The sequence below is a fragment of the Colletotrichum gloeosporioides genome (genome assembly GCF_011800055.1).
Source record: "Colletotrichum gloeosporioides strain Lc1 chromosome Unknown consensus_31, whole genome shotgun sequence".
NCBI classification, from domain to species: domain Eukaryota; kingdom Fungi; phylum Ascomycota; class Sordariomycetes; order Glomerellales; family Glomerellaceae; genus Colletotrichum; species Colletotrichum gloeosporioides.
In genome coordinates this window covers 288,558-311,885 of record NW_025544676.1, presented here as the reverse complement: position 1 = coordinate 311,885, position 23,328 = coordinate 288,558, and the positions used below count along the sequence as shown (strand labels likewise).

At 50.4% G+C, this 23,328-nt stretch overlaps 8 protein-coding genes and 1 pseudogene across 9 annotated transcripts; 4 read left to right on the top strand and 5 right to left on the bottom strand.

The window, feature by feature from the left end:
• Positions 1 to 2,105: 2,105 nt before the first annotated feature.
• GCG54_00013525 (Methyltransferase sdnD) lies at positions 2,106 to 2,867 on the bottom strand (the record flags this gene model as incomplete). The annotated part of the gene is made up of 1 exon (XM_045413377.1): positions 2,106 to 2,867. The coding sequence occupies one exon, from the start codon at positions 2,865 to 2,867 to the stop codon at positions 2,106 to 2,108; it is 762 nt and encodes a 253-aa protein (XP_045266349.1).
• Positions 2,868 to 4,447: 1,580 nt separating this feature from the next.
• GCG54_00013524 (uncharacterized protein) lies at positions 4,448 to 7,283 on the top strand (the record flags this gene model as incomplete). Its single annotated transcript, XM_045413376.1, has 5 exons — positions 4,448 to 5,186; positions 5,313 to 6,106; positions 6,218 to 6,384; positions 6,440 to 6,553; positions 6,638 to 7,283. The coding sequence occupies 5 exons, from the start codon at positions 4,448 to 4,450 to the stop codon at positions 7,281 to 7,283; spliced, it is 2,460 nt and encodes an 819-aa protein (XP_045266348.1).
• Positions 7,284 to 7,768: 485 nt separating this feature from the next.
• GCG54_00013523 (uncharacterized protein) lies at positions 7,769 to 8,049 on the bottom strand (the record flags this gene model as incomplete). Its single annotated transcript, XM_045413375.1, has 2 exons — positions 7,769 to 7,905; positions 7,956 to 8,049. The coding sequence occupies 2 exons, from the start codon at positions 8,047 to 8,049 to the stop codon at positions 7,769 to 7,771; spliced, it is 231 nt and encodes a 76-aa protein (XP_045266347.1).
• Positions 8,050 to 10,044: 1,995 nt separating this feature from the next.
• Positions 10,045 to 10,401, top strand: GCG54_00013522 (uncharacterized protein; the record flags this gene model as incomplete). The annotated part of the gene is made up of 3 exons (XM_045413374.1): positions 10,045 to 10,149; positions 10,215 to 10,259; positions 10,333 to 10,401. The coding sequence occupies 3 exons, from the start codon at positions 10,045 to 10,047 to the stop codon at positions 10,399 to 10,401; spliced, it is 219 nt and encodes a 72-aa protein (XP_045266346.1).
• Positions 10,402 to 10,541: 140 nt separating this feature from the next.
• GCG54_00013521 (Efflux pump FUB11) lies at positions 10,542 to 12,317 on the bottom strand (the record flags this gene model as incomplete). Its single annotated transcript, XM_045413373.1, has 1 exon — positions 10,542 to 12,317. The coding sequence occupies one exon, from the start codon at positions 12,315 to 12,317 to the stop codon at positions 10,542 to 10,544; it is 1,776 nt and encodes a 591-aa protein (XP_045266345.1).
• Positions 12,318 to 14,639: 2,322 nt separating this feature from the next.
• On the top strand, positions 14,640 to 16,464 carry GCG54_00013520 (putative cytochrome P450 49a1; the record flags this gene model as incomplete). The annotated part of the gene is made up of 2 exons (XM_045413372.1): positions 14,640 to 15,098; positions 15,163 to 16,464. 2 exons carry the CDS (start codon positions 14,640 to 14,642, stop codon positions 16,462 to 16,464), a joined length of 1,761 nt encoding a protein of 586 aa, XP_045266344.1.
• Positions 16,465 to 17,338: 874 nt separating this feature from the next.
• GCG54_00013519 (Cytochrome P450 monooxygenase paxP) lies at positions 17,339 to 19,101 on the top strand (the record flags this gene model as incomplete). The annotated part of the gene is made up of 5 exons (XM_045413371.1): positions 17,339 to 17,548; positions 17,605 to 17,641; positions 17,692 to 17,780; positions 17,836 to 18,425; positions 18,483 to 19,101. The coding sequence occupies 5 exons, from the start codon at positions 17,339 to 17,341 to the stop codon at positions 19,099 to 19,101; spliced, it is 1,545 nt and encodes a 514-aa protein (XP_045266343.1).
• A 287-nt stretch (positions 19,102 to 19,388) lies between these two features.
• On the bottom strand, positions 19,389 to 21,658 carry GCG54_00013518 (Calcium-transporting ATPase 2; the record flags this gene model as incomplete). The annotated part of the gene is made up of 5 exons (XM_045413370.1): positions 19,389 to 19,622; positions 19,818 to 20,022; positions 20,077 to 20,459; positions 20,508 to 21,459; positions 21,507 to 21,658. The coding sequence occupies 5 exons, from the start codon at positions 21,656 to 21,658 to the stop codon at positions 19,389 to 19,391; spliced, it is 1,926 nt and encodes a 641-aa protein (XP_045266342.1).
• A 286-nt stretch (positions 21,659 to 21,944) lies between these two features.
• Positions 21,945 to 22,980, bottom strand: GCG54_00013517 (annotated as a pseudogene). Its single transcript has one exon. A coding segment is annotated over exon 1 (1,036 nt).
• Between the last annotated feature and the right edge of the window lie 348 nt (positions 22,981 to 23,328).

The window sequence follows — 23,328 nt, the reverse complement described above, 5'->3', positions numbered from 1 at the left end:
GGCATTGTTGGCTTGGCTTCCTGTCAGGTTTGAAGTCCCTCGAGCGACTCAGTCTTAGCCCCCCGCACGTCACCAGCCTGACTGGAATTCACAATCTTCATTGCCGCATTTGCCTCCCAAAACCCGAGTCATGCCGCATCATCAGTTCTCCCACCAACTGTAACCTTTCCAAATATTTACCAACCTCCATTTAATTGCCTCAGATCTTCGAAATGGGGGCTTTGCCCGAATCTTCAATCGCACCAATTCTGCAATGGAACCGTGCCTTGAACCATCGTCAGCCCTGGAGAATTGTGTCACCGCAAATCAAGGTCACAATCGCTTCGATCTTCATGGGAGCGGGATTGTGGGGGGCCACGCGAGTTGAGGAGCTTTCGCCTGCCCGCTTTCCGCGACACCCATCCATTTTGCAGTCCCAGTTAAGATTTTGGGGGCAAGTCCACAATTCATTCGCACATCCTCGAGGAAGACTCGTACGTTGATTTCTCTTAGTACACGCTAAGTTTCCCGCCCATCTTAGACTGTCTCGGGACTTGGGGTGGAAACAGCTAGTTCAACCGTCCCCCAATGCTGGAGCAGAACCACACGGGCCCATGAGATCGGCATGGGAATACACAGACTCTTCATCTGCGATATATCCGAAGCCGCCGCGCAGCCTGATCGTGGCTCCGCAGAGCAATCCGATTATCTGATTCTGAAAAGACTAGGTATTGGACATCGGTATCCGGCTCGTCGATCTTCAAAGACTCCGATCTCCTTTTCTCATGCCGAGGCATCGCAAGACACCAAAACAATGGAATAAATGAAAATTGGACTACAGGCGTCAAGCGATGCTAATATTACACAAGCTTTAAGGCTGATCGGTCTCAATTAAACCATCCCAAATTGACGGATTGTCTAACCGGATTTTCTCCTTCTCCATCTGGCATAACCCCGAAACAACGCCAGCGGTATTCCAAAACGAGAAGGTCAGCAATTATGTTCTGAATCAAGAAAATAATCAAAATTCATGACTTTTGGCAAGCCAGATGCCAGGTGGGAACGCGGCACCCGATGCGTTCGGAATCGTCATCGCTAGTGTCGGTTTCTGGGATGAATGCTGCATTAGCCTCAATGTGAACTAGGTGCGTTTCCACATCGCTCGCGTGACCCGTCTGGCTATTGAAGGGTTGGTGGAAACTGGGTATCTGACTAGGTCTAGAACCCGTCGGGTAACGCCATGGAGTCCAAAACACCCAGGGTACTTTACGGTCCTTGCCCCTGAGTTATCGAGGATCAATGCTTCACACCAAAGGATTGAAGTTGAACAGCCGTCCGCATCACGGTCAATGAATTCACTCTCCCACAGATCGCTTCTTGGGGTTGCCCTCATTGGACAACGAATGTGTTGAGTCACGCACCCAATGCCGACCCCTCTTCAAATGGGATTGCCGACGCAAAGCTGATCACACTGGTGGACTACGACGACGATTGATATGGAAAAGTGACGAGATGTTATCCCTATCGAGCGCGGTCGGACTTCAAACTCAAGGCGTGACGCGCGGGGGCTCCAGTCAGTCAACAAAGATCGACGCTTTTGTAGCCTTTTTTGATTCATGTAGTTGAGAGACTTCGGGGGGAAAAGCGGAAAATTGTGTGCAGATCGCTTATCCTGCAGGCCACCTACATGCAATGGGATAAGGCTGCGACTGAGGGATTAAGTTTCAAGCTGGTCGAATGACGAATCTGGACCAAAGTCTGAGTGAAGATGGTTCACCGTCCCAATCTGGCAGATGAGCTACAGAATCTCCGGTGGGATCTCAAGAAATGCCACTCATATATTCCTTGTGATTGGCCATTCTAACTCAAACTTGTATCAAGATCCCCTGAGACGGTGAAGATCACGGAGAGTAAACAACACCCCGAGAAACATTGTTGTCCAGGAATCCCCGCCCCAAGAGATCGATCAGGTTTTAGACGAATCGTGCTTCCGCATGTCTAGATCCCAATGCGGCTGATTGGAACATGCCTAAATCCAACAGCAGACTCCGAATGAAAAGCCTTTGGTGGAAATAGCATTTAATACGACTTCTCTATCAAACCACTTCCTCCTTGGCCTGAAATTTTCAGTCCCGGGCCTTTCCGACAATGCCATCCTCTCGATGAGCCCAGATGACAAAGGATTCCATGTTTGAGTCAAACGCAGCCCGTTCTCTGACAACCTTGAACCCCTTCTGCCGCAGCAAGTCTTCAATATTCTGTCTATCTCCAGAACTCTCGGTAGTCTCCAGCACAACATTCCTTATCAATGTCCAGTGCTCATCATCCACACCCAGTAAAACCCCGAGTTCAGAACCCTCGACATCCACCTTCAACAAGTCAATCATCTCAACCCCGTCCAAAAACAGAGATAGCCTTTCAATTTTGATATCCAGAAACTGAGGGTTTCCAAAATTCGTGTCCACAAACTCCTTTCCAAATCTCTCAGCAATAGCTTCGTAAGTCGACTTCTTTGTTTCGGGCCTCAGAGTCGAGTTGCCGGGAAAGGTAGGATAGAACGTCAGCTTCTCTGCGCTGGCTGTAGGGCCGAGACCGTACTGATGAGCCTCTACTCCCGAGATGCCATTCAGCTCAAAATTGCGATGCAAGGTTGCGAAAGATTCGGGCGCTGGCTCGAAGGCGATGATCTTTGCGGTAGGGTGTTTCTTCTTCATGTAGATAGAGAAGAGCCCGATGTTGGCACCGGCGTCTACTATGACGGGATTCTCGGACAAATTCGGCCCATCGTAGCAATGTTCTTCCCATATCTCTTTATAGATGAAGCGGGCTTCCGTCTCCCCACTAGTGTAACAGGATAACCCGTCGGCCAAGTTGATGAGTTGCGCCATCGTGCCTGATTTGATAGCGCTTCTATCGGAAGGGATGATCAGAAGTTGCAGTGTATCAATCGGGCGTAAAGTCTGTCATCATTGACCTAGCAGAGAAGGTGAGAATGCTTTGGCAACGAGGCCGGAAATGCGGCTGTGCTTGGGGTCTTAATACCGAGCCAAATGACCAAGCGTCTTCCGGATATATCACAGAGAAAACACGTTGCAATTAACGCCCGATAATGGGCTGACATGAGGAGCCTGAGGATGCACCAACAGGCGAGGGACGAGATCCATGCTAACCCCTCATTACTACAGGGGAAAAGAGGACTCTGCGTACTTATCAAGTCATAACCAACTGCATAAATGGTGCATTAGTGCTGACAACGAATTGTAGACCCCGCGCCGTTGATGGAAAACACGACCTCGGGTGATTGCATCGGCTTAAAGGTCGTCGCTTTTCCACGTGATGCTTTCAAGTTTTGTAGCAACTGTGCATGGTTCTGAGTGCGTGTCGAATTATCTAATTGACTTTCTGATACTAACAAGTGCGAAGAAGGTTTGTCAACACATGTATGAAATAAGATGTCGTATTGTATCAATCTGGCCAAACTCCGTATTGACTATAACGCCAATGAAGTTGTCTATTCTGCAGCACAGGTACTGATACGGATGTCGACAACAAGAATGATAGAGACAACAGTCGGGATGACAAGGGAGAAAGGTGCAGTGGAATGGAGTTTTTATAAATATGAGTAAATAGAACACATCGCCCACTTAGCTAGAAGCATCTGCCAAAATAACGAAAAGGACGCCAACACTTCAATCAGAGAGAGCCAATTTAAGACTTGACATTTGCTATTCTTACTAAGGTAGATAGCCGGTCTGTACGCGTCTACACAGCATCCAGTTTGTTGACGATGAGCAACAGGACATCCTCCACCTGAGCCGGTCTCTGGGTCTCGATTTTCAGCGTCTTTCATTTTCACACGAACATTGCCGAGGCGACATAGACGACAATGCCCTAGGCATAGACAGCAGAGAAGGTCCAATAGGCAGCCAGCGGTTCCGTCTTGGGGAGTAAGTTTCCAATTCACGTATTGAGATGATATCCTAAATCAAAAATCATACCACAGTTCCTTTTGAAATCGGCCACACCCAGAAGCGTTCCAATCAGCACCATGCGGTTCACAAGCGCGTACAGGCACTATGAAATATCTTCACATTGACTCTTTGATTTGCGATACCTAAATTACACGCACACGCGCCTTGAGATATGCCGTCAATTGTATCGAAACGAAACGGTACACATCCATTTGACAGTTGTTCGAGCCGTAATGCCGGCCAGCTGCTACAGTTTTCTCATGGCGATCAACCACGAACTCGGCAATTATACAAATACTCATGAACAGTGCATCCGCGCCAATCATTTGTCGCTTTAAGCGACCACATCTCTCGGTAGCCCAGTCTGTGTTGATCATTCTTGGAGTTCCGCGTGGTCACACGAATATAAGTTGACCTGTTCCCTCTTGACAGAAACAATTTTTGCACAACGACTAGTGTTCACCTTCGACCTAATCCCAATCGTCGTAACCGCAACCATGAGGATTTCAACCCCGCACCTATCCTCGTGGCTTCCGCTGAGCAGTTTCATCGGTACCATTCTTGGACAGGATGACCTCGGCACCAACAATGGCTTCGTGGACATTGAGACATCCAACTTCAAGGCCCGAATTGTGCGAGACGCTCAAATTTTAGCGTCTCTGAAGCCCAATGGGGACGACTTCGACTACCTCCCTTTCGACATTCTGGGAAACCGTTCTCGTAACGGACAATACCATTGGGGTGATGTTACCTACAGATATCGAATTGAAGGCGACAACAGCTGGATCGATGGAAATTCTGCCCAGACCCGCAAGCCTGTCGTTGCTCTATCCCCAAATGACGGGGTTCTTGCCGCCGCAGACCTCTCCTCCACGCTTCCCTCGGGCCCGCTCAACGTGACTCGAGAATGGCTCAATATCGACGGCGATCTCGCCCTGTGCTTCACCTTCAGCAACGCCGGGAACTCCAGCATTGAGATCGGTAGTCTTGGGTTTTCCGCCGAGTTCAACAGCATTTTTACGCACCACCATCCGGCGGACGCAACAGCGGCCTGTTCTCTTTCCGAACCGTATATTGGTATGGACGCTGGCCAGATTCGCGTTACCCCTATCAAAGGCACAGGACCCGCACTCGTCGTCACGGCCCTCCATGGAACCAAATCACCACTGGAAGCGTACCGAAACTTATGGGAGATGGGCTACGGAGGATCTTCCTATTCAAGCCAGACGTTTGAGGGTTTCTACGAATGGCAAGTGCTGACAAAAGCATGGGCGGAGAACGAATGGGCCGTCCAGGGGGCACACGCTTGGAATCCTCCTTCTTCCCGAAAACTGGAGCCTGGATCAAACCTTCAATCTTGAGTGAGGTTCACAATCGCCCCTGAGGGCGTCCGAGGATATGACAAGGCGGTTCGAAAAGTTGGCCAGCCGACCGCGCTCAGCGTCCCAAGCTATATTCTTCCACGAGATCTGCCGGGAAAGCTGTTCCTGCAGTCCGATGCTCCCGTGACTAACATCGCCATTGACCCCCAGGGATCGCTCTCCGTGGACCAGACCGGCGATTCTGCTTATTCAGTGACACCTACAGATCACGCTTTCGGAAGAGCGAGGCTCACTATTACGTATGATGATGGGAAGATTCAGACAATTCACTACTATATCACCAAACCTGCCACCGAAGCTCTTCAGGACATGGGCCATTTGCTTACGACGAAAGCATACTTTACCAATGAGTCTGATCCTTTTGGTCGTGCGCCATCTGTCATGACCTACGATTGCGAGAGCGACTCGGTAGTCACGCAGGATCTCAGGGCTTGGGTAGTCGGACTGAGTGACGAGGGCGGAGCTGGAGCTTACATTGCGGCTGTCGTCAAGCAAGCTGTGTACCCGGATGCGGACGAAGTTGCAAAACTTGACACCTTTGTGAACAAGGTGGTTTGGGGTAACATCCAACAAGAAGACTACGCCGTCCGGAACTCCGTTTTCTTCTACGAGCCAGCAGAGGTGCCCGGGTTTGTGTACGAGAACTTTGACTGGAGCTCTTGGATGTCTTGGAACAAAGGCCGGGCGCTTGCCACCGACAGAGGCTACAACTACGTTCATCCCTCTGCAGCATACTGGTCCCTCTATAGGGTCGGAAGAGCTTACCCAGAGCTTGTCAGTCAGGACTGGAGCTGGTATCTTGACAAGGCTTATCGAACGGCTCTCCGCATCTCGGGTGGTGGTGTTGCTTGGGTGGAGATGGGACTTATGGGCGAAACTGTTTAGGGTATGATCATGACCGACCTGGTGCGTGAAGGGCTCGAAGATGAGGCCGCCACTCTTGCGGCACTCATAAAGTCTCGTGCCGAACACTGGAATTCCATCGACGCCCCTTTTGGGAGTGAGATGGCATGGGACTCTACTGGCCAGGAAGGCGTCTACTACTGGTCTAGGTGAGTATGATCAAAATTCTTTGAGGAATCCCACCGACTTACCGTTATTCATCAGACACTTCGGCTTCACGGACTTAGCGAAACGGGCAGTTGATACCGTACTTGGCTTCACGCCTAATGTGCCGCACTGGGGCTGGAACGGCAATTCGCATCGATACTGGGACTTTGAGTAAGTGTTGCCAACCGCACATCGGTCCGCTTGAACTTCTAAGAAACGAGTATGAAACGAGACATTCTAACATATAGACGTCAGTCTCGCTGGGAAGCTACGACGACTGGAGCGCCAGATTCACCACTACGGATCCGCTCTGAACTCCCAAGTCCTACTCTCGGCTTTCCGCGATGACCCCTCTGACTCCTATCTCCTGCGTACCGGTCACGGTGGAAGCTTTGCACCACTTTCGAACATCAACGAGGCCGGTTGCCCGAGCGCTGGGTTCCACTCGTTCCCCGAGACCTTGAAGTGGGATGGCTTCACCGGCGACTATGGCCCGGGCTTCCTCAGCATGGTCTTGAACACGGGAACATACGTAGCTGAAGATGAGCAAGTCGGCCTTGTGGCCTACGGCGGGGAAATTTCGACCGATGGCAATAAGGTGACGGTCCTTCCGCGTGATCCTGTCAGAAAGAGGATATTCATCGGTCTTCTGGCTGTCATAATTACAGTCGGTGTGGGTGTCATCAAGCAGTTTTCTTACAACGTCGAAGAAAGGACCATCTCCATGACCTTGTCGCAGCTTGTGGGCGTCCCAAAGGCCATGAATGCAACTGTGTGGACGGAATCGATGCAATCGCCTTGGGAAGTCACTGGTGATCAGGTCGAGACGGCCCGCGGCGGACGGAGAGTTTCTCGAGTCGAAGATAAGGTTACCGTTACCCTGTCTTCAAAGTCGACTTGAAGGGCCAGGTACTTGGTGCGAAATTCCATTCTTAAGGTAAGGTTGTTCGGATTACTCTGCTTGTGGTTTGACATAAATACTCAATACAAATGGACTGATTGGAGTCGCCTGAATGCGCCATCCCGATAACCTCAGTGCTCCCTCTTCTTACACATCTGTTTGGCACTCATCCAGAGCGTCCAGCTGAGGTCCTAGTGATACTCACACAGAATCGAGGCAACCAACTGAGCTATTAAACTTTTATTGAAATAAACCCTTAACATAAACATTATCCCTAAGGTGCTCGCTCGTGTGTGCAATGTCTAAGTCTAGATGCACCAATTGATGCCGTAATTATTCCCTCGAGACCCGAAATCCATCCCTTGCTTTGCCGTCATTTTGCTCAGAGATCATGATTATTGTGCAATAATGTGACGTATCTCTTCCTGGACATCTCACTTCATGCCTGTAACTTCCAGCCGCCTGTTCGTAATGAAGGTTTCGAATCAGCACTTGTGACGTCCCAACCACTGGAACTCGGTAATGCACTTCGAGCGCACGAGACCGCCACCCAAGCTGTTCTTGTTGTCGGCGCATCCACAGCCTAATTGCGGGCACCACTTTGCACAGCGCCCATTAGGATCTTTCAAAAGTTAGCAGAGACTTCGGATGGCAGCCGGAAGGTTAACGTGCAGTAGCATTGAATCGCGCTGGCAGGGCAGGTGCGGGCAAGGACCGGCGGCGCAGCCAGCAAAAGGGCAAAAAAGGCGGCAGCGTTGATCTGCATTGTGACGATAAATGTTGATATCGGATGTCGGTGAAGTTGTTTTCTGACGCGGCTGATGAGTGATTGGGGCTGAAGATAAAGAAGACCGGATGAGAAAAGAAGACCCTCTTATAAGTTCCGAGTTGTTGGTGTTCCCACAATTTGGGAAATGGTGGTTTATGGCACCATATATCTAGCTTTGATGATGTTGTGTAGCGCGGGATGGGCTGCCGAGATATGGGTCACTCGTAGTCAAAACATTTCCTCTCATCACGGTGAGAGACATCACGATCTAGTGAACTTCGGGACGCGTCGACGTCCTTCTCCACCTCAGTCATCATCCACGTACCGCGCGTCGTTCTATTCGCAGTAATGCCATGAAATTGCCGGGCAGAATTTCGACGCGCTTCAGCAAAACAGTCCACCACACGTGCAGTATATTGATATGATAGACGAATACTTAACCAAAACCATTTAGAGTATTGAGATCCCGAGGCTGCCGTTTAATGGCGAGATGGTGATGATCTTCGATAGATGGACCCGGACGGGAGATCCACATTCACGACATTCACGAGTCAGCATGTTGGTGTTTATGCCACCATGTGGTACCGGCAAGCCCGTGGGATTCGGGAGACCGTTCTTTCTCCTTATTAAGTGCCAAAGGGTAGTCCTGTCAGATGTTGAGCGCAGTGCGCGATTCCCGATGGGAAGTTGGGGAACAGCAACGTGTTCCCTGCCTGGGAAACGGACTGAGCGACGCCGGCGTTGACGACAAAAATATCCCAATGGGAATGTGCACGGCCAAATTTTGTGCCGCTTTGTATGGGAGATTTCCTCAAGGGGCAAAAGTCCTCCATCAGCGGGCAATTCTTCCATCTTTGCGTACAATATCAGAAAGATTATTACGTTGGTTGGTAGCTGATTCGCTTGAAACCGGTGTGATATTCATGTCCCCGCTATTTGCTTGTCTTGTAACCAGAGTCTCTGTAGAAAACAGGTCTTGAATTGGCGTTGCGTAAAATTGTGGGCAGGTCAGTTGCGTACCTGATGTCGAACTCGCCATAAATGTACCTGCGGCCATTATTTAAGACAAGGTCAGTTAGTGTTCGCACCTGTCAACCCTCCAAGTAGTAGGCGAATAATAAGAAGCTCGCGATCGTGTTCCTCTGCAACGTGCTCTGGGCACATGGATAGACTACTCTCATAAATTGTAATGAGGTCGAGGCTGCTTCTTGGTCGCACTTTTTGTTAGAGTCCGAGGCCGAGACTCTCCATTTACCAATTTCGCGTGTATATTGGCTGGACCAAGCGCTTCTCAGTTGATTGGGTTTGCTCCATAGGCCCTTTCTAGGTTGATTAATGTTGTGCCAATGGCCGCCTCGCCGGGAACGTACTTTGGTGGGGACGTTGGTCAGTGCTATGTTCTTGACTCAATGTCCATCCTCCATGACATGTGTAAGTATTCAACACGGATAGCCCGGAACAGAGTAATTTAAAGCAGTCTCATGGCAAAAATGACCGAACCTTGCTCCCTTCACACACTACAAATCCTGCGCCTCAGCCTTATAAAAAGGCCACAAAGACAGGATCGTCCCATCTTTTGGGACAAGTCGACGTAGCACGACTATGCTCGACGTAACCCTGTCTGTGTGCCTGGACCTTTCTGTCTGAAAGCTGACTCGGTAACTTTGACTGTCCGACAGTGTCGGATGAACGCCAACTGCACATGGCCCTGGCTGAGCAGGAGACGATCACCTTAGGAACATTCCGCTGTGTCATTTATCTGCAACTAGTTAACACTTACCCGGCATTGGGTTGATTGAGCCCACTCTCGTATGAACTTTAAATCCTTAGACAGAGCAACTATTCATGTACTTCTTGCCCTGGACTGAATATATAAACCCTACATGCCAGTGGAATGCGCGTTAAAGAAGAGACTTGTGCCAGTTAAGCCATTCCAACCCCATTCGTCACTTCCGATCTAGATCAATTACACTTCGAAATAAGCTTAGCACCATGCATTTCACATCGACAACCTTCTTCCTCACCGCAGCCGTCATCCTGCAAGGCGCTACAGCTCAATTTTGCACGGGACCCCCCGCAGATTGCAACTTCGAGGACGTGAGTATTACATTGGGTGTTTCACTACTTTCATACTACAGAAATGCTGACTACTTTACTTTTAGTGCCGAATCAACTACGCTGATCCGTGGGCAGCCTGCAAAACAAAGGTATGAGATCGCTCAACTCTTAGTAAACTACAAAACGTGAGTCCAAATCGGATGCTAACCCAGGGTTTTCTAGTGCACCCCCAACTCGGGTAGAGATGCTGCTGTATCCTGCTGCTCTGGGGCTCTGTACTGTCCCGCTTAGCTAAGTTAGCTTTGCGGAGGGCCAATCACGTTCAACAATAGAGAGTTGCGACTGAGGACACGTTGCTTCATAGACTGTTCATATCTATTTCAATTATTCATTTTCTAAATCCGAAATGTTCAATTTTGTGACGTAGTTTCTCACCGCCCAAATGACTGTCGAGTGTTGACTCTGTCAATGTCATATGGATTACCATCATAAGACTTGCGGCGTGAAGACACGGCTGTACCACCACTCATAGTCCGAGGCCGATGTGTGTTCAAAGCTGCGTATGTAGGCCCATCCGATGTCTCTTCGGTGTCAACCGCAACCTCCGCTGAACTCGTTTGCTCGGGTTCCTTTTCCTCCGAGCCAGATGAGTCTTCTTGGCGAAGCCGCGCCATGAAAGCTTCGGACTCCGCAGCAAACTTGCAGCGAGATCTAATGGCAGCTCCATACTTATAAAATAGGAATGGAAACGGCACACACGCAAGTGCCAGGAAAGCTGGGATCGAGGACGCCCAGTTGGTACCAAGGTCCGCGTACATGTATGACGTGAAGAGAGGAAATGCAGCGCCAAAACAGCTACGAATGACTGAGTTGGCGGCAAGGACAGACGCAGCAAAGATCGTGTAGGCGTCGATGAGGTAGTTCATGATACTCAAGAAGAGTAGAACCATTCCGAAACCAAACGGAATGCCGGCTGCGATGCTAACGGCCCAGTGAATCGAGGTTTGGTTTGTCCAAGCAAACCAGAATAGACCAATAGGGACAGCAACGCATCCGACCATCGCTGGTGGAAGTCGGGCTTCCGGTGGCGCATAGCCGTTATTCTCTTCTTGAACTCGGTTGTAGCGACCATTTGCCGGGATGGTATAGATGATGGCGAAAATCATACCCACCATTACGCCTAAAAATGCTAAGCCGCCGATTCCTTGAGACCAACCCCGTTCTTGTTGGTATACAATAGGGAAGGCGGCGAAAAGCATGTAGAGCGTTCCGTAGATGATGGCCATGTAAAGACTGAGAAGGAAGACAATAGGCTCCCGGAACAGCAAAATCCAAGGACGCAGCAACGCGTTTCTGAAAGACTCTGCAAGCTTGACTTTGCCCTGATCGTGCTCCATCTTGCTCATATAACACTTTCCTGTCATCTTGGACAGTTTCGCCGCCCTTTGTCGAAGCAAGTACGGAGCATACGTCTCAGGCACAAGAGCAGTCCCTACAAGCCAAAGAGTCCCAGAGAAGGCCGCCAAGAACCCGAGAACCCAGCGCCAGCCAGCGGCAGCTCCGAGAAAACCACCTGCAATAGGACCGATGACGGGACCGAGGAAGGGTGCGGCCGCAAAGAGCGCCATCGCCAGACCTCTCTCGGCTGCTGGGAACATGTCTGCGATGACGCCGCCCGAGTTCGCGAGAGGTGATGAGCCGAAAGCACCTGCGAAGAAGCGTAGAATGATCAAAGTCCTAGCGCTATCCGCTCCGGCACAGCCAGCGTTGAACGCTGTCAACACCATATACGTGCCGAAAAAAAGATATTGTCTGCCGAAGAGTTCACTCAACGGAGCCCACATCAGGGGTCCGATAGCAAAACCGAGCACGAAGAGTGAGACGCCAAGGGTAGCGACGATTTGCGAAATTCCGAACTCTTCAATGATCTCGCGGATGCCTCCAGTATATGCCGAGGAAAGCAGCGCCACTGCTAGTGTTGTAAGCGATACCATCATTGTGATGAACCACTTTTTTGGTTTGCTCCAGCCCATGGGGTTTCGAGGGTCGTTGGGGATCCATTGGACCAGGTATGGGTCTTGTTCGGTGCCAGAGCCGGCATATTTGTGGTTGAGGACCTCTGGTGTGATTCCAGCTTGGTCGGCAACCAAGCGCCAATAGGGAATCCTTGTCGGGGCAACGACCTCGCCGCCATCTTTGTCCTTCATACTTGGATTGTTCTCGAGTCGTCGGCCAGATTAGGGAGCAGATGCGCGAGGCAGGCAGCTGCAGGCTCGAGTCGTGATGTTGCCAAGGAGTGACGGAAGAGAAAAGATGTTGCTCAGAAAATCTTGCAGGTGCTTGCATTCATGGGAGGGATGCTGTACTTGAAGGGTCCAACGTTATGACCAGGGGGAGCAGCCCGGTACGGCGACTGCATGTAAATCGGCATACGGATGGGAAAGAGCGCCGGAATCCCGCATTGAGCAGAGCGTCATGTAGCACGAGACTTGCTCATAGCCTCTTCATAATTACTCTAGCGAAATCATATCTAAGTCGCCTGCACGGAAGGGAGCGGACAACATCGGTCTTAAATCCGGACGTGGTGCCCTCGGATCGTGCATACCTAGCACTCGCCTGAGTTATTACCTGATGCAGGTTTTAGATCCCCATCTGCAACGCCTTCAGGTGACGACATCATTTCGCTGACTCTGTTTTGTCATTTGTTGCCGGTCAAGGTGGTGTTGGTGGAGCCCGGCAGACAATGATTCACCTCCGTCGGTCTTAAGTCCGGACCCTAGCGCCCTTCTAGGTGGTCCGGAAGGATAACTCCCGATTTTTGTGCATAACGTGCTTATCCAGTGCATTATTCGACATACTCCCCAGTTTTCTCACTAATGTTGGCAATGGAACTTGGCTCTTCCGGTGCATAACTATTCATAAAATACCGCCGGCCTTCATTAGCTCCCATGCTTGCCGTCATTCCCGACTTCTATTCGCATTATAAATGCGAACCGGCTTTCTGGAATCATTTGAGATCTGAAGCCCGCTCTACATCATGAGATCTCTAGTGCGACCCTAAGGTTCACCAATAAAATTTGACCATGTTGCCCAGATCCCACGTGTCGTGGAGAAATGTCCGCACCATCAGTCGGAGCCGATGTTTGTGGTCGTTCATCCGGTCACTTGCCTGTTACCATCTCACACTTGTTCCCATAAACCTTCCTTCCCCGTCATGCAGATCCCGACTTTCGGAGCCGTCGTTACAGTGTTCTGAATTTAGATTGATCCCGCAAGCCGGAGTTCGGCAACCGTCTGGTCAAGCGTAGCGTCGGGGCAATCAACCAGCACACTGCTTGTGTTTGCCCAAACAGCTGTTTGTGCTTCGCTACGTAAACTTCATTTCCGTCATGCCGCCCCCTGTTCCCATATTGTTGATATGTCGGCCCACTTCTATTGGCAATTGGCAATTGCAAAGTCTTCGCGACTCCTTTTCTGGCCTTCCTGAAATGAGTCTTAAAACAACATTTTATGATTGTGTGTTTGTCTTTCAGAAGCTGCCTCTTTTTACAGATTTGGATGTACAGCACCGTAGTTCGGCGTTAGCAACAGACTCAATAAGGCAGTTTGCTCGTTACTCGATTCACAACCTCGTTCATCATTAAGCAAGGATTCAAACAGGTACCTTCTAGGGAATTGTTTCCCAAATCCCAACCTCCTCAGGTAAGGTCTAATGATTTCCCTCGGATATTAATACCAGTTGGCTGGTGTGCGAGTAACCGTCAGAACAAGCTAAGTGCGCACTATTGCATCAAAGCTATAAGACATACAATGTTCGATTCACTTATCAACTTCAAATCCATTGGCATCCCTCATTACTGAAGGACAATTTTCAGGGGGGCTTTTGCTGAGTCGTTAATTAATGGCTTGAACCTCGTTGACTATTGTTGTTCTAAGTATTTACGACTGCAAGCCCGCACTGCAAACTGATTCGAAACAAATGAACATCGCTAGGCAACTTGATCTGTTGCTGTCGTCGCGGTTATGAGTTTACTCGCGCATCGAACGACATCATTTTGTTTGCAGGCTGTTTATGGACTATCACATGACTATCGCATGATAAACCACAGAACTTTACATCGGCAGTCTCACTGACAGAACTTGGCTAAGCATCAAAGGGACTTTGGAATGGGACTTTCGATTTTCTGACATCCTGTTTCCCTTCCCGGCCGTCGACAGGAGCGGATGAAACCGTAAGTGGATCCGGCACGCTCCAAGACCGAATCGGGTGCCGCGGCACGCGCTGTGCCTCTCCTGTGCATTGTTAGTGCTCACCAAAGACCAACCTTCATACGAATACGTAGGCGAGTCTTGCCGGTACGAAAGTTCATCCGAATGCTGTCAGGTATCCTCTTGGTGGCCATATATCCGTCATTCGTGCAATCCAACATGTTTAAAGTGCCCTTCTCTAGTGATCTGTAGATCATCAAACCCAGTCCAGCAAGACCTTGCCTGCAGCTACACATCGACAAAAGCGAATCATCGAGGAGATGGTAGGATTCGCCACAGTCGCAGCGGTCCTAGCAGCGATCGCTGTGTTCATTCGCATCATCTATCTTCGACTCTTGCCCAAACCGATACCTGGGCTGCCATGTCATCAAGACTCTACGAATCGAATCCTCGGCGATGCTCCCTACTTCATTGAGATTGACAATGCGGGCGGGTTCTGGCTCAAGTTCTTCACGGATTTACTTTCAAAAACCAAGACGCCAATCGCACAATTCTTTCCTGGGCCCTTTGATAGGACGCATGTCGTGATTGCTGATTACCGAGAAGCCCGGGACCTGCTCTCGAAGAGGAGCAAGGATCTCAGTCGGGGGTACACGAACAACATGATTTGGCAGGGTGTCATACCAGAGCACTTCATCGCGATGGAAGATGCCCATCCGTCTTTCAAAGATGCCAAGTTCCTTACCAAAGATTTGATGACGCCGAGCTTCTTACACGGGGTAGGGGTTCCTGGTCTTTTGGGTCTTGATCATGTTCCATGAAGCAGTTCTGACAGACGTATAGGTATCAGCGCCGGCTTCGTATAGAACGGTCCGGAAATTCATCGAACTGTGGAAAAGCAAAGCAGCTGCTACTGACGGCTTGCCTTTTGAGGCAGAAGAAGATTTGGAGGCCTTTACTTACGACATCATGAACACTGCCGCCTTTGGTGTACCGGTGGAAGAAAGCTATATTGCGGAAAGGCTGCGATCTATGAAACGGGGTCCATCTCTTGAGATACCCAGAGAAGCTGGTTCTGACGAGAAGGATAAGAAAGAATCCCTCAAACTTGCCACGTTTCTCCCTGTTGAGCGGCCAGAACTTCTTTTCGCTCTTGATACCCTGAACAAGAGAGTCACGGGTGCCTTCCGAGCAATGATCCCCAGCATCTTCTTCCTTTTCGACAACCTGCGGCCAACTATACAACGAGCTTTCCGCTCGAAGAGGTCCATTCTTCAGTCGCATATCGACCGTTCGGTGGAGAAGCTCTCACGAGGCGATGGAGAAGAGAACTTCGCCTCGGCTGTAGATTACGTCGTTTCTCGCGAGAAGTTGGCTGCGGAGAACGCAGGGCGAAAGCCTGCTTTCGACTCGCTTCGGATGAGCGATATGCTTTGGGGATACATAGTCGGCGGGCAAGACTCGACTCATAGCACGCTATGTTTCACGGCCAAGTATCTCGGATCAAACCAGGACGTTCAATCCAAGTTGCGCGAGAATCTACGGGCTGCCTATCCCGAAGCGGTAGCCGAGAAACGTGAGCCGACCATTGACGAAATCGTCAAAACCCACGTCCCGTACCTGGACGCATTCATCGAAGAGACTCTACGCCTGAGCAGTCCTGCTGGAGCCATCATGAAGGATACGCTTCGAGACATGGACATTGTCGGTTACCATGTTCCTAAGGGAACCCCGATAATGTTCTTGTTGACTGGACCTACAATCGCAGAAGCGGGGGCAGTCGTCGAGGAAGAAAAACGAAGTGAGACTTCACGGAAGCTCAACAAAGAAGGCGTGGAAGATTGGGGCCGAAGCCGCTTTCCTGCGGAGTCATTTCTCCCAGAACGATGGTTACAGCCTGGCGAGAATGATGAAGTCAAATTCAATGGTCAAGCTGGTCCATTCATGAGTTTCAGCCTTGGTCCAAGGGGTTGCTGGGGCAAGAGATTGGCCTATCTTGAGTTGAAGCTGATCATAACTCTATTGGTTTGGAACTTGGACTTTGGCAAGTTGCCCGCCGAGATGGAAGATGATAGCCTGGTGGAGGGATTGTTCACGAAGCCCAAATCATGTCTGGTTAAGTTGAAGGCTGTAAAGACTACGTAGTGAATTTGCTCCCAGAGAAGGAACATCACCCAATCTACGTACCTAGTAGTGTTCTTAGTGGTCCTAGAACATACCTCCGTCATTTTCGGCTGGCGGGATACCGATGATATCGCACAACGGACGGAAGAGAAAGAGCGCATGGTAGTATTTATTCTAGTCATCAGATCTTCATATGTCTGCAACGTATGTTCTGATACGGCCTCAAAAGTAGTCCGTCCGGAGCCGAGCGACGAGCGGATAAGAGTTTTGCAGATCTGGGGTTCAATCCCTGACGCAGAACCCGGATACGAGAGACAGGGAAAGTTCGTCCAATACTGGCGTTCGACGCACACACCAGTTCCTGGGAGATTCGGGTGACATTCATGACGGCCGCCGATCTAGCTCCGTGGCCGCACCGGTTTGCCGGTGGGATCGTGTATCCTAGTGATGTTCGGGCCAAGTTTTCACACAACGCGACCCAAAAGAACTTGGGGACGTGACTAAAAGAATCGAATCTTGAAATTTTCGTCCATCAGGGAGTTCGCCAATCGGATCTTGATCATTTCCCGTTCGCCGAAGCTCACCCCTCAGATCTCTGGGGTTGATGAAGCCTCGGCTTTGCATCTCGTGCGCCGGGGCTTGCAACGACTTCACGGACACCATTTTCCGATTTACCAGCCCATTTATCAGCCATGGCGACTGAAGTATCCTGGCAAGTGGGAAACGGTCCGCTGAATCAGCGGAATTAATCAGATAGCCCACAATACATATGTCGTTCCCTTCGAAGCTCAAAGCCATACATTCTAAGCATCAGACGCTGCCCACAATCTTCGCACTTCACGCACCCAACCTTCGCTTCAAAGTTTTTAGAGGGTAGACCCTCCAATAATCAACCATGAGTTCGTCTGACGCCGCGTTGTCCGTGAACGCTGTCGTCGGAACTCTACTCGCGACTTTTCTCCTTACCATCACCTTCGCGTTCCTGTCTTCAAGTAGCAGTCTGTCAAGTTTCCCGCTAGTGGGAAAGGAAGCTGGCGGTTATGAGAAGCGACGCAAGATGTACTTTGCGATGGCCACCAAACTTTATGAAGAAGGCTATCAGAAGGTTTCTATCCACGTAAAAGTCTTTAGAGATCATTGGGCTAACCTCGATCTCTGAAGTTCAAGTCGTCAATATGGCGTATTACCGGTGCTGATGGTAAGTGGCAAGCACTTCTCGAAGTTCAGTATCAGCTGACGCCGTGGCAGGCGACATCGTCATGATCCCGCTTCACCATTGCGACGATCTCCGAAAAATGCCTGACGACACCGTCAACAACGTTCCTCTCCTGGAAGCTGTTAGTAGAGCCGCCCTGGTACTCTGTTGCACTGCTGATGCTCATTCTTCTGCAGCTTTGCGAGACGAGATGGACAGACTACCACCCAATAAACCCCCTTTTACTCAACGTCATCAAGTCGAACCTCACCCCAAGCCTAGCCAAAGTCGCCGTCACACTTTCAGGCCACATCCAACGTACCGTCTTGGACTCGCTCGGTTCTTGTACCGAATGGACGGAAGTGGTGCTGTACGAGAAACTGCTGAACATGGTAGCCATCATCTCCGGCCGTATCTTCATCGGCCCCGAGCTTTGCCACAAGGAAGAGTACCTAGAGGCCAGTACCATGTTTGTCATCGACCTCTTCACGGCAGCAGCCAAGATCAAGAGATGGCCAAAGTTCTTGCGCTTCATCGGCAAGCATTACATCCCCGAAATCAAGAAGCTTGCCGAACACAGACGTCGTGCAGCTCAGGTCCTCGTCCCAGTCATAGAAGAACGTAAGAAGTTGAACACCGAAGGTACCAACGCACCGGAGGATATGCTACAATGGTTCATCGCCAAATCTAGCAAGTTTGGCATGGACAGTAATGAGCAACTCGCCGAGACGCAGCTTAGCTTGAGCGTTGTCGCCATTCATACCACGACGATGGCAGCCACTCATACGTAAGGCGTTCTAGTCCACTAATAAGTCGATAAAGCATGAGACTGACCGGATCAAAGCTTGTATGATATCGCAGCACGCTGTCCCGATATTATTCCCGCCCTCCGGAACGAGGTCAAGTCTGTACTCGCCGCGAATGGAAACGAATGGACCACCAGCGCTCTCTTCCAGATGAAGCTCCTCGACTCCGTCATGCGAGAGTCCCAAAGATTCAATCCCGCTAGTCTAATCAGCTTCCTACGAACCATCACGAAACCAGTGACGCTCAAAGACGGCACTACACTCCCCACCGGCACCAACATCGCGGTGCCCATGGTCGGTCCTCTACAAGATGATTCTCACTATACAGACCCAAACCTATTCGACCCCTACCGCTTCGTATCCATCCGTGACGAGATGCGCAGCGATCCGTTGCAGTATGCCAACAAGGAACAGTATCAATTCGTGTCTTCGACCAAGGAGAATATGGCCTTTGGCTTCGGTCGTCACGCGTGTCCGGGACGATTCTTTGCTGCCACCGAGATCAAGATGCTCCTCGCGAGACTTCTCCTCGAGTACGATATCCGACTGCCAGACGGGGTGCAAAACCGCTATGAGAATATTGTAAGAGGCGATATGATTGAACCGGATCATACGAAGACGATGATGGTGAGGAAAGCCACCGCACCGAAAGAGTGAGGTAAGCTCCTCGGGGACTGGTCTGCGTGGTGGTATGGCTTTTTTGGGGTGAGCATGAGGTCGTGCGGTCATGACGACAAGGTCACATCGCGCGGGCGTCTAGGACAAGTCACACATTATTGTAACTTCTTGCCGGTGATTTTGTGATTGTATTGAGCGACGATGGGTAGTAAGCTATCTTTGAGGAACGGCCCAGTATCTACGCCGACCAGGTATTAGAGAAGACCACCATGCCTCACATGATTCCTCGCAACAAAATGGAATGTACCGTCATGACAGCGACGGATTCAAAGCTGTGATCCCATGAACTGCCACAAAGCAGGGTTCTGACTTGGCGGAATACCCATCTGTCTCAAGTCGACAAGAACCGGGTCATCCTTCCGAGTGTCTGGATGCAGCTGAATTCCGGCGTTGTCCTCGGCTGTACCGTACCTCGGAGCTTCAACAATCCCTTCAAGATCCAATTGCTGTTCAGCTGGGTCGCCTGACTTGCTAGGGTCCTCATTGAGTGCACCAGCACTCTGTTGGATGGTTTGAACAGCGTCTTCTCCTTCCGTTTGCTTTCGAGGCCCCATGCATCTGTTGAATAGTCCCATCACTGGACCGAGACTGCGTGTAGCTGTCGCTGGCTCCAGACGACGTGACGTAAATGATTTTCATGGGAGAGCGAACATCTTCCAAGCTGCAATCAGGAGCCAATCAGGTATGAGACGGACCAGCATGCCGACAGGAATAGTGAGAACACCAAACATAAGAGACCAGCCCCCCTGAGCTCCCGTGAGAGGAGCAACTTGGAATGCTTCTCCACCCAGAAAGATGATTATGACTTGTCCAGCAAGTGTCACACCCTGGACAAACATAAACCAAGGATTCTGAAGGATACCCTCCAAAATGTTGAATTGGTTGTCGATCCGTCGGGAACTACAAACCCATTAGTCAAAGAGATACCAAGTTTCTCCGCCAAGGTTGACTCACTTGATTTGACTGAAGAATTGCATCCACACAAAAATGTTGAAGGTCATGGTTTGTAATTGTCGCTGCTGTTGCTCGGTGTGGTATTGGAAGATGCTTTCCCCTGCATAGTGGAACGTGAAGATGACCACAAGCTGGTAGATGGACTGCCCTATGACCATCTTCCACATTGTAACGTCGAGGACTGCAACTACTCTCGGTTCGGGCTTCCGCTTCAGCAGATCGAGGGTTGGAAAATCGGTACCGAGAGCCAGCGCAGCGAACGTATCCATGATCAGGTTGATCCACAACAGTTGGACAACACTGAAGACAGATGCGTCCGTGCCACCGACAAGTGCAGATATGACAGTAAGAAGGCCGGCCGTGACGTTGGTGGTAAACTGAAACTGTTCCGATTTGTTAGTCAAAAACGCCAGAAAGGTTGTGTCACAAACCTGCAGAAACTTTTTGGCGGCATCATTGACGGCCCTGCCCCAGGAGGTTGCCTTGGCAATCGATGCAAAGTTGTCGTCCATTAGAACAATTGCGGATGCTTCCTTGGCGACTTCGGTTCCAGATATGCCCATGGAGAAACCCACATCTGCAGCCTTCAATGCGAGGGCATCGTTCGTGCCGTCTCTGGTCACAGCCACGACCTCGTCAAGACTCTTCAAATGAGTTACCAGGCGTACTTTGTCGTCGGGGCTGGATCGAGTGAGTACTTGGAGACGTGGAGCTACGAGATCGAGTTGTCTCGACGTCAACTTCCGGAAGGTCGGTCCATCCATGGCTATTCCGCCAGCCGTGTAAATTCCGCATTCTTCGGCGATAGCTGTGCCCGTGAAGAAGTCATCACCCGTTACCATTCGAACAAAAACACCAGCGGACTGGCATTGTCGGACAGCCTCAATAACCTCAGGCCGTAGGGGGTCGCGGATGCCAAAAGCACCGATGAAAACTAAGTCGGAGAGACTGATCGTTGTATCTGAAGTCGCCGGGGGCCAGTGATCAAAGTCCCTGTATGCCACAGAAACAACTCGCAGGGACCGCTGGGCGAAGCCAAGAATGATGGCTTTAAGTCTTTGTATGCTGTCAGGAGTCATCTTCATAGCGTCGGAGCCAGAGGCGGGATCGCTCAAAATGTCGACGCATCTGTCCAGAATGACTTCTGTAGCGCCCTTGACCAACATTCGGTAGCGACCGTTGCTCAGCCTTATAACGACAGCCATCCACTTCTTTGAGGCATCGAAGTGTGTCACCTGCACAATGTTCCCGTTGGCCCTCTCTTCACTGACACTTCCCATGCCAAGATGCTCAACAGAAAACTTGAGAAGTGCAGTTTCGGTGCTCGAACCAACAAAGTCGTTGCAGTCAGTCGTTTCGATTGCGGTCGAGTTGAGGGAAAAGCTCGTCTTGATCAGTTCTCGGATAGTGTCGGCAGGGATGCAATGAACTCGTTGATTATAGGGATGTCGTGGTCGTGCCCGTATGGGAAGCCAGCATCTCGAAACAATGCTGCCGGTCCAAGTACACCTGCAACGACGCTCATCTTGTTCTGGGTGAGGGTACCCGTCTTGTCGGAACAGACAGTGGCAGCGTTGCCCATGATTTAGCAAGATCGAAGGAGTCGCACAAGGTTATTGTCCTTTAGCATTCTTGTCGTAGCATAAGCCAAGGCCAGGGTGACTGTCAGTGGGAGACCCTCGGGTACTGCGATGACGATAATCGTGATGGACAAGATCAGAACACCCAAAAAGGCATGCCGCTTTTCTTTGGGTCCACCTTGGATGTGTTTCATATCGACGAGGAACCGGATGAATATGATTGCAAAGAAAATACCACCCGCCATCAAGCCAAATCTAAATGTACTTAGCCAATACCCCAAGCTTCTATTACAGAGGAGTCTCTTCAACGTCATCGTGGAGCGACATCATGATCCTGCCATAAGACGAGTCGGCACCCACAGCCAATATGAGATATGCTCCGACTCCAGTAGTTGCTTTGTTCCCGCCGAGGATGAAAGGATCGTTCTCGTTCTCGACTGATGCGGAGGCCGGAGTCTTCACCAGCAAATCTGACTCGCCAGTCAAAGCGGACTCGTCGCAATTGACGTCAAAACCTTGAATCAGAATGCCGTCAGCGGGAACGACGTCGCCTGCCTCGATGTGCAATACATCGCCGACGAGGACGTCAAAGATGGAGATGGACTGATGCTTGCCAGATCGAACAACTGTAACCAATAACCATGCGTTCTTCCTTCTTCTGGTTCAACTTCTGAAACTTGTAGTTTTTCTGATAGTCGTTGACGGCAGTTGCAATCACAATGACCACAACAGCAACCAAGATACTCACTCCCTCAACCCAATCAATCCTTGCTCCTTGTTCTTCGCTTCCGACGGATTGGTAAATGCCGAGGGCAAGAGAGACGACGGCAGATGCGGTAAGAAGGAACATGAGTTTGTCGTTGAAAGCCATCCAAAGAAGTTGCAGAAAGGTCTTGGGCTTTCTCCTGGGTACACGATTCTCGCCATAGGTGGCACGATGATCGGTGAAATTGCCGGGAGTTTGTCCTGGGGCTTCTGTTGCTTTTTGCTCTGCCTTCGTTTGGGCACCGGCGCTCTTGGAGTTTGCAACCATTTTTGCACATACGGAGTATCCATCGAGGATATCTTCGTCGACTCCAAGGCCTGCGTTGACATCGGTTCGCAAGCCCACTGCAAGACCCTCCAAGCCCCCAAAGGCGAGTAGAGATCTCGGATTGCGGTTCTCGATCAACCGGTGGAGTTGCGATGGGGAGAAGGCGAACTTGCTTCCAGGAGCATTGTCCTCGTCGTTGGGCCTCTCGATGGCCGCCGATGCCGCGATGGTGGTCTTTCGATCATCAGGCGTCGAGCCGATAGGGGGCAATGAGGTGATTTCGTCCTCCATCGCCGTAATTACAGCAGGATGGGATAGAGACAAAAGTCTGTGGATTGTTGAATTTTGGAAAGTTGACAACGAAGGAGCGTTAGAGGCTGCAAAAGATGGCTCTTGGAGATATCTCTCCCGGTTGAGCAATTGGGTTTTGTTACATATCAACAAATGTCTCTTGGCAATAAAATGAGGAAGGAGATACCCTAGGAAAGAGCCTCTCTGGTCGGACTCGCCAAGCAGTCGTGCGTGGAATGGCTTGCCAAGACCAGACGGCGGAGTGTGCCGTGATGTACATAGAAATTGTAAAAAGCCAAGATTATCAGCAAGTGGGTAGCCGCCGAATAGAGAAGAGGGTACGTATGC